Genomic DNA, 12,251 nt, shown 5'->3' with positions numbered 1-12,251 from the left:
ACATCCGGGGTTCAGGATGGCTCAGTAAGGGCACATGCTCTTGCAGTCCACATGGATTTGGTTCCTACTAAGCAGCTCACACCCAGCTGTAACATTAGCTCCAGGGATCTGACTCTCTTCTGCCTCCCATCGTCACTGTATGCACATAACACACAAAAACTCACACAGGCGCGCGCGCGCGCGCACACACACACACACACACACACACCCATTAAGGGTTAGCATCAGGCGAGATGACTCAGTGGATAAAGAATGCCACTAAGCTTGACAGCCAACCCTGGAACCACATGTATGAGATCGAAACAGGACAACATACCTTGCAAGTTAACAGGAGACCAGAACAGGAACATCGCACCTTGCAGGGTAAAGTTTGTTCGCAGTTAAGACAGTAAGCTCCGGCTCGTCCTGCATGAAGTCCTTGCAAGTTAAGGTTTCTATGTAATTAATAAGTTCCTGGCTGTGTGGTGGTGATGCACACCTCTAATCCCAGCACTCAGGAGGCAGAAAGTTCTAAGACAGCCAGAGCAGTCACACAGAGAAACCCTGTCTTGAAAAACAAAGTTTCTGTTGGTTAGATATGATGTAAATTGCAAAACATGTTTTTCAACCTATCCTAAATGCGTAAGCCCCATTCACAGGATGCGTATCCTTACCCCTGTTCCTCCCCCTTCATTGTGCTTTTCTAACAATGTGTAAGAGCTGATTCTCTCACTCCTGTGAGCACTTTACCCCTCCTATAAAAGGAAGAGGCCAGCAGGGGCACCCTCAAATACAGCTTCCTTTACCTGGACAATCGTAGGTTTGTTCTTTTCTCCTCAAGAGTCTCAGGTTGAAGATGCGGAAGGAAAAAGTCACCTGCTGCAAGCTGTCCTCTGATCTCCACACACTTTGGGAGAGTCACGAAAATAGATGAAAACACAGACAAGTATTAATAAGATACTAACACCATCTACAAAAGTCACTGGATTGAGGTCAAGACCAGCCTTGGATACACAAAACTGTCTAAACAAAATCAGTTCCAGTTCTATATGGTACGGTATTCATAGCAAGAGAAGCACCAGGAGTGGTTCGACATCATGGGACCTTTAGTCTGGGTCTAAGAGGAGTGGAACTAGAACAGAGAAAATATTCCAGGGTTCAGAGACAACATGAATAAAGGACACAGAGAACATGCAGCAGCCAGAGACCTCCTCTTGGGGGAGAAGAGCCAATAAGAGAGATGGCTCAGTGATTTAGGAACACTGGCTGCTCTTCCAAAGGTCCTGAGTTCAATTCCCAGCAACCACACGGCCACATGGCCGCTCACAACCATCTGTAATGAGATCTGCTGCCCTCTTCTGGTCTGAAGGCATGCATGCAGACAGAACACTGCATACATAATAAATAAATCTTGAGAGGAGGGGAGGGGTCTGGAAGCTGTTTTAACTCCAGGGTTTTGCAAGAAATCTCTGGCAGCTTTGTGTGAGAGCAACCAGGACTCCTTTTGCTACTGAGTGATTTGATGTCCCGGGGCAAACACTCATCTGGTTTATGGACCAGACCCTTTGTTTAGCATTAGGCACCACAACCTGAAGCCCGGCAGAAGATGCCTTAGACAGGGCCCTGGAAGCCAAGGGCACAGAGGCACTGTGATTGCAGCACAGGGCATCTGAGCGGGTCCCATGTTCCCGTGTGTGCGTGTGTGGGGGGGATGCATAGCTGGGACTGGGCAGAGGACATCTCTTCAGTATGGGCTGCTTCCCACATGCCCCTCCCCAAACAACCCAGGGAAGATATAAGCCCTCCCCAAACCATCAAAGACTCACCTTGGGAGAAAGACAGAACCCAGAATTGCACAAGCCTGGTGCAATACAGCTTAAAATAGAAACTAAATGAAGGCACAACAGGTCATCTTTCTTCCATGCCTGAGCCAAGGGCTGGGATTCACACCTCCCACACATTTGGGAAAAGGTGGTTGTGCCTGGCGTAGACTTCGCTGTGTGCAGAGCCTGCTGGATTCTTCTGGAAAGGCCTGCACTAGTAGGATAAGTCTCCGAGATTGGCTTTCTTTCCCGTATCCAGGCAACCGGCGTCCATTCTCACTGCCTCTCTTGGAAAGCTAGTCCCCTGTCCAAGAAAAGTGCATCGTGGAGAGGGGGGAGAGGAGCCACAATGTGGCCCATAGTGGCAGAAATGTAACATCAGCTGTGTGCAGCCGTCAACCCCTAAGTGTCCCTATGCGTAGGACTGTCCCCGCAACAGGAAGCAAAAATGTTTAGTGCTCAAAAGAACCTCCATTCTGTTCCAGAAGCTAGGGAGTCTCCACCTGGACTGGCACCTTGGTCTGCCCTGGAAGCGCATTGGCCTGCTGAAAACACGCATTTCCAAACACCTCAAGGCACAAGGGTTTCCAAGAGGTTTTTGTCATCTTAAAAACACACACAAAGATTCTGGTGAGCTGTGTGTGTATTTCTACATAAATAACTCTATTACAACGAAGCCAGGAAAAACCAAGGGGACGAGCCTTTAAGAAAGCGATTGGTCATTTTTCTATGGCAAACAAAAACACACAAGCAGAAACGACAGTGATAATGGGAACAAGCCTTTCTTAGTCTTTAATGAATCAAGTAAATAAAAATTAAAGGTCCATAATAGTATGTTTAGTAAGGTCAAATTGATACACATAGGTCAAATATCATTGCTTTCAAAGAATATACTTTCTTCAACTTCCTGGGGAGCTTATTAAAACTAAAAATCTATCAGGTCATAACAAAATGTTAATGAACTCCAAAACACGCAGGCCATCATCCTCTTTGACGGCAAGGTCTGTAACAAATGTTAAAAGCCAACAGCAACAAATACCAAATGATCTCGAAATCTAAATATAATTTAAAACAACTCCTCAGTAAAAGGTAGCCTCCACTCTGAAATGATAAATTATTTATAACAATCATATCATACATCAACATTTATGGGATACGGGTACGTTCAGAGGAAAGGTCACAGTCCCGCAGTGTGAGACAGTGTGCCTTTCACTGACAAGGAAGTCAAAATGGCCTTTAACTTGAAAAGGTGGGAAAATACCAGGGGGAAGAAAAATAGAAAAAAAAATCATAAAATGATAAAACTAGGAATTTACATGTAAATTCCAAAGCTGGTTCTTTAAAAAGATGAATGAAAACTGACTAATTATTGAAAAATAATCAGAATAACAATGGGAAGCACAGACACACAGCACTAAGGGAAAAACAACACAACCCCATGTCAACAGATCCCAAAAACTTAAAGACAATTATCATTTGGGAAAATTTAAATTCGTCAAAAATCTCACAGAAGAAGAAACTCTGAAGAGACCAATGAACATGGAAAAAAATTTAAATTATCAAAAGATTATTTCTTGAAAAGGCACTAGACTTGGACAGTTTATGCTTGTTATAAAAACTTCAAAGAGCAGGGAGTTCTGAATATTATTTGAACTATCCCAGGGCCTAGAAAAAGATATAGAAAGTGTCCCAAGATATAGTTTAAAGGAACTTCACATAAAAACACCTGACAAAGACAGCAGAAAAACCACACTCATCTCATTAATAAGATATGAAATTCCAAAATAAAAGGAACCCACCAAATTAAGAAGATTATTTTCTCATTGTAACACTCTTCATTTTATTATAATACAACTTTTATAGAAAATAAGACAAAGTTAAAATGTGCCAAAAACCAAGCGATCGTGAGTAGCCACTGTTAACTCTGGAAGATGTCTGGTAAAAGGATAACACGCTGTGACTGCCTCAGGCTTCTGCAGAAACAGGAGAGGGCTCTGCTAATATTACCACACCCACTGGACCACTCATCCTAAGTCACGACAGAGAAAAATCATTTGATCAGCGCAACAGGAGCTAAGATTTGCTTCCTAAAACCCCAGTATCCCTTACTGGTAAAATTTACCAGCAAACTAGAGACACAGGAGCATGGCTTGAGCATTCAACATGGAGTCACACGTGTGCTGCTAGAAAGACTCACCAGGGGAGGGGCCATGGAGAGCATGTTCCAGACCAGCACAGTCATGGACAAATCTGGACAGAAAATTATCGTCACTAATCAAAACTATCACCTATGAAGAAGGCAAATGGCCTCAAGAACAAAAGTGTTAGGATGAAAAGAAGCATGAGTGGCTGAACACAGACGACGTAAACCTGTTCGCCGACGCACACTCTTCACGCAGAGGTAAGAATGAGGTAGATGGCTGCTTCCTGGCGGCCAAGACCTTCCGAGAAAAGGACGTAAATAGCAGAAGGTCTGTATCAAACTGTTGAAATGATAAAACACCTGTGTGTGTGTGTGTGTGTGCATGTGCTTGTGTGTGAGAAAGAAAGTGTGAGAGAGACAGTATGTGTGTGTATTTTACATAATTGTTAAGGATATTGGATCAGAGGGAAATTTGACTACAGGAGAGACATTGATTTTCTAGAGTTTTTTCGTGTTTACATTTATGTAACCTGTATGTAGCGTCCTCAATTAGAAAACCAAGGGGAAGGATTTCCATTAACAACGCAGTGTTACAGAGTAAACTGTTGGAAAAGATCTCATTTACAACAGTAATCACAATTTAAAAATTACCTTTATTGGAAAAAATACACCAAGGGACATAAAACTGGGCATTATAAATTTCATGAAACGAGAGAGGTTATAAAGATGCTACTTCTTTTGTAATACAGAAATAGTATATAATTAAATTTCCAATGGTTCCAGAATTTATAAAATGGTCCCTGAATGTCTTCAGTAAATATTAGTATGTAAAATGGACTAGGAAATTTAGAAAATTTCATTAGTGGGAATTTTAAACCTAAAGTTAGGATTACCAAACACTATAGTACCAGTACTAGAATATACAGGCAGGCAACTCAGGAAAGCCAACAGCCACTAGAAGGGTGGGGTCAATAATAAATATGCAGTTTGATAACAGTAGAGAATGAATCATTTCCCCCCAGGTAGTGCTGTGCAATTTAGAATTAAATTGCGAGCAGAATAGCTTTGTTGTTGTTGTTGCTGTTGTTTTATTTTGTTTGGAGACAGAGTCTCACTGTGCAACCCTGGCTGCCCTGGGACTTCTTATGTAGACCAGGCTGGCTTCGAACTCACAGAGATCTGCCTACCTCTGACTCCTGAGTGCTGGGATTAAAGGCATGTGCCACACACCTGGCTGGTTTTTTGAGACAGGGTCTCTGTAGCCCAACTGGTTCTTAAACTTGCTGTACGGCCAATCCTTCTGCCTCCACCTCCCAAGTTCTGGGACTACAGGAGTGTGCCAGCACGCCTGGCCTAGATCAGGGATTCAACAGTTGAAAAAGAAACAATGAATACACAAGAATAATATAAGAATGTGTAAAACATACTAGAATTGGGAAACCTTTCACAATCGTGACAGCAAAGGACTAACTATAAAGAAAAAGACAGTTGACTAAAAAGGTTTCTTTTTAATGTTTAAGCATTTTTTCTAAGAGCCATGATACAACTTTAATTTTATGTAACACTTCTGAAAAAAACTTTGAAATCAATGAGATTGTATGTGGTGGAGCAAGCCTGTAACCCCAGCATGGAAGGCTGAGGCAGGAGGACCGCCACGAATTTAAGGCTAGTGTGGTCTACATAGTGAGTTGCAGGCTAACCACAGTTACAGAGTTGAGACCTTGTTTCAAAAAAACAAAACAAAACAAAACCAAAAATAAATAAAAGGGGTTGCAGGATGGAGAGATGGCTCAGTGGTTAAGAGCACTAGCTACTCTTTCAGAGGACCGGGGTCTGACTCCCAGCACCCGCATGGCTGCTCACAACCTTCTGTAACTCCAGTTCCAGGAGATCCGATGGCCTCTTCTGGCCTCTTTGGGCATAGGCATCCAAGTGATGCACAGACTACGTGCGGGCAAACACCTATACATTAAAAAAAACAATCGATGAGACGGCTAAAGACCTTATAAGAAAGCTGGCCAGAGATGAACAGAAGACACAAAACATACACTCTAATAAATATTTCTGCCAACGAGGATCATATTTTAATAAAAAAAAAAAATGTAACTTTGTTAGCTCCTGCTCCATGCTAATGTCAGCGTTACAGAGGGAGCAGGGTGCTAGTGGGGGATATTTGGAGGACGTATTTCTGAAAGGCAATTTGAAATATGTTTAAAACCCTAAAAACATGCATGACTTTTTTCTTACTGGTTAAAACAGGTGCTATGTTATGCTGCAGTAAAAACACCAATCCTGAAATCCCGGAGGTAAAACCATGTAGATTGGGAGAGAAAGGAGCCGTCCCATACAATCACTCAAGGATCCAGGCTGGAAGACGATCTACCCCTGGGATGTCACCACTTGCTAAGGCAAAGGATCAGGGACACTCTACAGTCCTAGCTCGAGTTTCATACATTCCTTCTGCTCCTAACTCACTGGCTGGATTCACTCACAGAGCCCCGAATCACTGACCACAGCGAGGCTGGTGAGTGGAGTCTCTCATGTCTAAGAAGGAGAGGAGTCACGGTCTGGAGATCAGGGAAGACTGGTTTCAGTGATGGATTCTAAGTCAATATTCTGAACAGTTTACAAAGATGTCAGAACAATTTCGTAGCGTCCTGACTACAAGGGTAGAAAATTGGAAACAGCTTAGACATTCAAGATATGGTCCACACAGCGGTTAAAAAGCAGTAGTTTCGTATCTACCGATGGAGAAGTCCATTCATGAGTGTCGGAGGGGGTGAGTGGGTTATGTGAAGAATGTGCGTGAGATGGTAGCATGTCATGGAAAAGGAAAGGAGCGGCTGTGCAGGGAAGCTGACGAGCCACACTTGTTAACAGTGGTTACAATCAGACGGTGGAGCAATAGGTGATTTTTGTTCATTTTATCTTTAGTTTCTTTTTGTAAAAACAAGTATCTATTACTTATATTCCAGAAAAGCATTTAGAAAGAAAAAAGGTGTTACTCATGAAATAGTTTGCTTATCCAGTCCATACTTAGCACTAAGCTCTTATGGAGATGTAGGAAATGCCTTCCTGCCGTGACATGAGACACTGCACAAGGGATGAAACTCAGGCCTTTCTATCAAAAGTGGTATGGGGGAGGGGGAGGGGAGGGTGGAGACAGCATCATATCCCCAACAGCTGTGAAACATCAGTCTCCTGCCAATCTCTCGACAAAGTGCACAAGCGTGGACTCCACTGTGGCCCATCTGGGCTGCTGGAGGGGTCCCTGTGGCCCAGAGGCCACTCTGCAGCAAGGGCTGCACTGTCTGAGACCCACAAGGCCTTGTAAGCAGAGTCCAGAACATTCAGCATCACCGCCAGAAATACTGCAAGATGCCTTCTGGTTACAGAGCTGTAGCTGATCTCTCCTAGGTGTTACCCCGGCTTTCCATCAGGCTGTCTTCCCCAATGTGTGTGCACACACACAGACAGACACACAGACATATACATACACATACACACACACACACACACACACACACACACACACACACGGACATTTGACACAGTAGGAATTCTTGCCAGATTTGATTTTAAAGAGGGAAGGTGTAAGGAAAAGACATGTAAGTAATTCATACTTCTGCTCAGGGCTCTGCTCCATGCCGTCACACCCACTGTCCCCAGAATATCGTCTATTTTTTTTGGGAAGCCACGTACTCAGAAGTCTTGGTCTATTTAAATCATGCCTACCACTCAAAATATGTACAGAGGGACGTTGACTGGAAAGGTTCCGGTTTGTGTTGCAAGTGCTTCAAAGTCCAATGGGGTCCCCCTGAATTTTGATCATAATTTTTAGTGACTCACTGTCAGTTCTTAGCAAACAGCAGCGGCTGGCGCTCTCTGAAGGGGAGCTCCTATCAGGTCACCTCGTTTCCAAGAATGCACATGATACCAGGCGGGCGGTGGTGGATCACGCCTTTAATCCCAGCACTTGGGAGAAAAGAGGCAGGCGGATCTCTGTGAGTTCGAGGCCAGCATGGTCTACAAGACCTAGTTCCAGGACAGGCTCCAAAGCTATAGAGAAACCTTGTCTCCAAAAAAAAAAAAAAAAAAAAAAAACCCAACCAAACAATAAAACAAAAAACGACTGCGCCTGGCTACACCTGAGGTTCAAGTTGGGTCTCATTCGCAGTTGCCCTGGGGTCTGCAGGAGAGGGGATTTGTCTATAGGAAAAGAGCCCCCGCAAAGTGGACACGATGCTTTAAGGCTACTCACGGACTATATGACACACCATCCTTTTTTTGATGTCTCTCATCCAATGCAGTACATGCTGCCCATCACATAGCTGAAGGCTGCGGCTGTGGAACCTGCAGGCGGGAGAGCAGCTGCCCCTGCGTGCAGCTCATGCATGCAAACTACTCTAAGCACTGGGCAAGCAGCGCCTCCCCAGCTGTGGCTCATCTGGACTGACCATCTCCTGGCCGGAACACCGTTTCTGTCCCCGCAGTCAAAGGCCTGCTGCCTCTTGAAAAAGATGAGTGTGCACCCATGAAAACCATCAGTAGAGAACTTAAAGCCAGTCTGTGTTCTACCAAACTGGCCTCTCAGAGCACAGAGGTTACTGAAGAGTTCCCTACAGACCAGAACCATTCAGAAACAGGCCTCGCTATGTCTGGTGAGCGGAAGCGTGATGGGCCTCAGTCCCCTGCCAGCTGTCCCGTGCTGTGGACACACACTGAAATAATACAGTGTGTTTTTACTAGGGCAGACGAGTATTTATTTCTTCTTGGCATCTAAGAAACATCAAAGGAGAACCACATATGGTTCTGAGAACAGTGGACCAAGGTCCAAGAGACCCAAGAGCCCATGCTGCTGGTCACAGCTGGGGTCCCCTGGGCACGCCTCTCTGCCTCCGCTTCCTGTTGATGATCTTTGCCAAGTTCTCTCCCCCACTGGAGGTCTACAGGGACAGCTCTTGGGGATGATCTGAGGGCTAGCACGGGCTCTGTGTGGCTCTCCCAATCTGTGCTTCTAGTTACATTCCTGAGGCCCCAGAAGCAGGTCCTGTCCCTACCAGCCTTAAGTCAGAAATGCACACGGGTTACGGTTAAAGGGTTCTCTGAGTTTTCCTTGGCCTTTTTTAAGGCCCCGTGTAAATGGCTGCAGAGAGCCAGCTAAGCAAGGCACAGACTGCCATTCTCGAGTTGTCAGGAGAGCTCAGGGGACACCTGGTTCAGAGGCGGCATAACGCGGCAGTAATCGCCGGGAGCCAACAGCTCACTGCACCTGCACAGGGTTTGAGGTCATGATGACAGTCCCAGGGCTGGGCCAGACGTCACAACAACTGGAAGCATGCCACATCAATGCGAGCGGAGACTGGACAATTAGTGACTCATCTGCTCTGTACAGAGCCTACCTTTTGCAGGGCTGGAGGTTGTATTCGGGGCCAGCCTCCTGTTGACCACCCAGGCTGTTTCTGGGTCACGACTGTTCTTAAAAAGAGAGCAGATGAAGAGACATGAGCTCTTTAGAGAAAGCACGTGGAGGGGAAGCTCAGTGCTTAGTCTCACACATGTTTGCTGCGGAGCCTAAATCACCCTGCGAGAGGTCCCTAGGCCCTCAGGCTCCTGGGTTGTGGCAGTTTGGGGGATGCCCCAAAACTCTCGTTTCCCCACCTGCTGGCTACGAGAAGCTGCCAGACTCTTCAATGGCTCACAGCAAGGATCATGGACTCAGCCCACTGTGGTACTGACTTCCAGAACTTTCTGCATTTCCATTTTCAGCGCTTTTGGAAGTCACTGCCATGCGGACGAAGAAGGGGCTTTAGCAGCTATGTTCATACGGCCCTGTCGCCAGCTCACACCCTCGCCAGCCAAGAGCTCCTTCTACATGTCTACGTCTATGTACCTGTGAAGCCCAAGATGAGGATCCCGGCATCTGCTACTCCTGGGCAGCCATGTGCCCAGGCTGCTGACAGATCGGGAGGCCAAGATGGTCTAAGATGAGAGCCCCTACCCAGGTTGGGTCAGAGCCAGCGCAGTCTTTGTTCCCTAGTGGACCAGCACGAGCTGCTACTGACAAGAACTATTGGGAGCTGCAGGGGAAGGCGGAGCCAGTCACACCCTGGGGTGAATTACATCACATGTGACCACTCCCATTGCACAAGACACCACAATTTGACGGGTCCCCTTTAACACACCTCAGCACTCCATATTGCCAGCCTTCCTTCCTTTCCCATCCCAATAGAGTTCCATGACCAGAGTGACTGCTACAGCAGGGAAAGATGAGGGCTTGGAAGTCACCACGGGGCCCGGGGGGGTGGACAAGCCAGCCTGGCCCCTTCCTCAGGCTGTCGGCATGAATGAGAGAGTTCATGCAAAGTCACGAGGACGAATTCCTAACTGAGTGAATTCATATCTAGAGGGTTCTTAGAGAGCTAGGGAATACCAAAGTTCCCCTTGACCTGGGCATTTGGAAGGGTATCCCATGGGCATCTCTCTTAAGGATGGATGCCTGTGGGTGGACCTCAGTGCCCAATGGCCCCACCAAGAAGTCTGTGAGAGGATAGCTCTAGGGCTCCAGGTCCTTCCCTAGCAGGACCTAAGGGAAGGCAGACCGGGCAGAGCAGAGCTGCTCTGTCACCACGGCCAAGGGCTGCCACCTGAGCGGCTCTCTTACCCTCATGGCCTGTAGGACATCTCGGTTGTCCAAGCCCATTGTGGGAACCCGGCCGGGCTTCTAGGCCCGTGGCAGCTCCTATCCCAGGCTCTCCCAGGATCCTAGAAGCCTCAGACTACAGGCGCTCTGCCTAGAAGAGAAGGTAGTCCCATGGCAATGACCTCTATGGGGATCACGGCTGGGCACCTTGCAGGAGAGTCACTCCATTGCCGGTGTCCCTCCTCAGAGCCATGTCTGGGTTTGCCTGCAGCAGACTGCATTCCCTGCAGGCCATCTCTTCAGCCCAGGGAAGATGGTGCATGATTCCACAAGGGCCTGAACTCTGCTGTGGGATCCGATTAAAGCATTATATATGTTTAATTGAACAAATGTTTATTAAGCACCTGTGGTGTGCCCAGCACTATGCTAAGCATACTCCTGCATCAGTTCCCACAGCGTAAGCAGACGCCCCGAAATAGAAACAAAACAAAAACCAACCAACCACCAACAAAAAACAAAAACAAAACAAAAAAAGAAACACAAGAAAAGAAACATTGCCACAACCGTAGTAATCGGGGGAAGATGGGGCACAGTGGATACAGGTGAGTTCCTGTCTGTAGGTACACCCCAAAACTTCTGGGTTTTCTTCCCTCTGGTAAAGTTTCCACTAAATGGTTCCTTTCAAGAAGGGACGCCTGACCTACAGTCTGAGGGTCACATGTAGCCAAGGATAACCAAGAATGTGCTCCAACACTAAATAGTAAATTGACTTAAAACATTGTAAGGTGTTTTTTTTTTTTTGACAATTATTTCTCTGTGGGTAAGCCAATCCTTGAGTGTGAACTTTACGGATGATGAAACTGTATCACAACGTCAAAAGGTTAGATACATCGGCTGAAGCATCAAACTGCAGACGGGGGCGGGGGGATGATCCCCTCACGTACCCCATGGACTAGAATCTGCCCGAGAGTCACACACCCTGAATGCTACTCAGTAGAAGGCGCCCAGCGGCCTGTTGTAAAGGATATTGATAGTTGGATTAGAAAATACTCCCCTACCCACCCAGTTCATAGGGTTGCAACAGCCCTTAAAAAAAAAAAAAAAAAAGATATAAACATCCCTGCCTGACTGCGTAAACGGCTAAGGTAGACCGAGTTCTGGATTCCTGAGTCAGAAGCTTCCAGTCGCCCACACCTCACGAGGCCAGAGAAGCGAGAGTTTCTATCCGGGAGGACTGGGTGGACGGCACGACTGGTCTGGAGACAGACAGGATGCACCTGCGCTGGCAGAAGCGACACAAATGGAGGATGTCCTACGCCTACTTCACCTCACACACACACTCGCCACTCATGGCCTGGCCTGGCCTAGTTATCCGCGCCCAGCTTGGAGAGTCCTCGGCGGAAGTCATGGAGGTCATCGATCTTGCCATCCAGCACCTCCAGGAAGCTCTTCAACTCCCCCTTCAGGTGGCGCTGTCGGTATTTGCTCTCCTCGATGTCTGTCTTTAGAGACCGCACTTTGTCTTCTAAGTTTTGATTGTCTCTTTCGGCTGCCTGGCGAGACAAGAGGGAGAAGGGTCTGGAAGATGGAGGATGGAGCTGCCACTCAAGACGTCAGTCCTGACAGTTCTCCAGGAGGGGAGTCAAAGGGGTAGGTGACCAAC

The 12,251-nt window shown here is 46.7% G+C and overlaps 1 protein-coding gene across 2 annotated transcripts in view; it reads right to left on the bottom strand.

The window, feature by feature from the left end:
- Positions 1–8,114: 8,114 nt before the first annotated feature.
- Positions 8,115–12,251, bottom strand: part of Homer2 (homer scaffold protein 2) — a 90,381-nt gene continuing 86,244 nt past the window's right edge. For both annotated transcript variants that reach the window (XM_057756571.1, XM_057756572.1), the window contains exon 9: positions 8,115–12,141. In XM_057756571.1, the coding sequence (XP_057612554.1) occupies positions 11,953–12,141 (189 nt within the window). In that variant the 3' untranslated portion in view covers positions 8,115–11,952. The remainder of the gene's footprint in view (positions 12,142–12,251) is intronic.

The sequence above is a fragment of the Chionomys nivalis genome, chromosome 23 (assembly GCF_950005125.1).
Source record: "Chionomys nivalis chromosome 23, mChiNiv1.1, whole genome shotgun sequence".
Taxonomy (NCBI): Eukaryota; Metazoa; Chordata; class Mammalia; order Rodentia; family Cricetidae; genus Chionomys; species Chionomys nivalis.
Note: the sequence above shows the minus strand (reverse complement) of the source record. Positions and strands in the feature narration are given on the sequence as shown.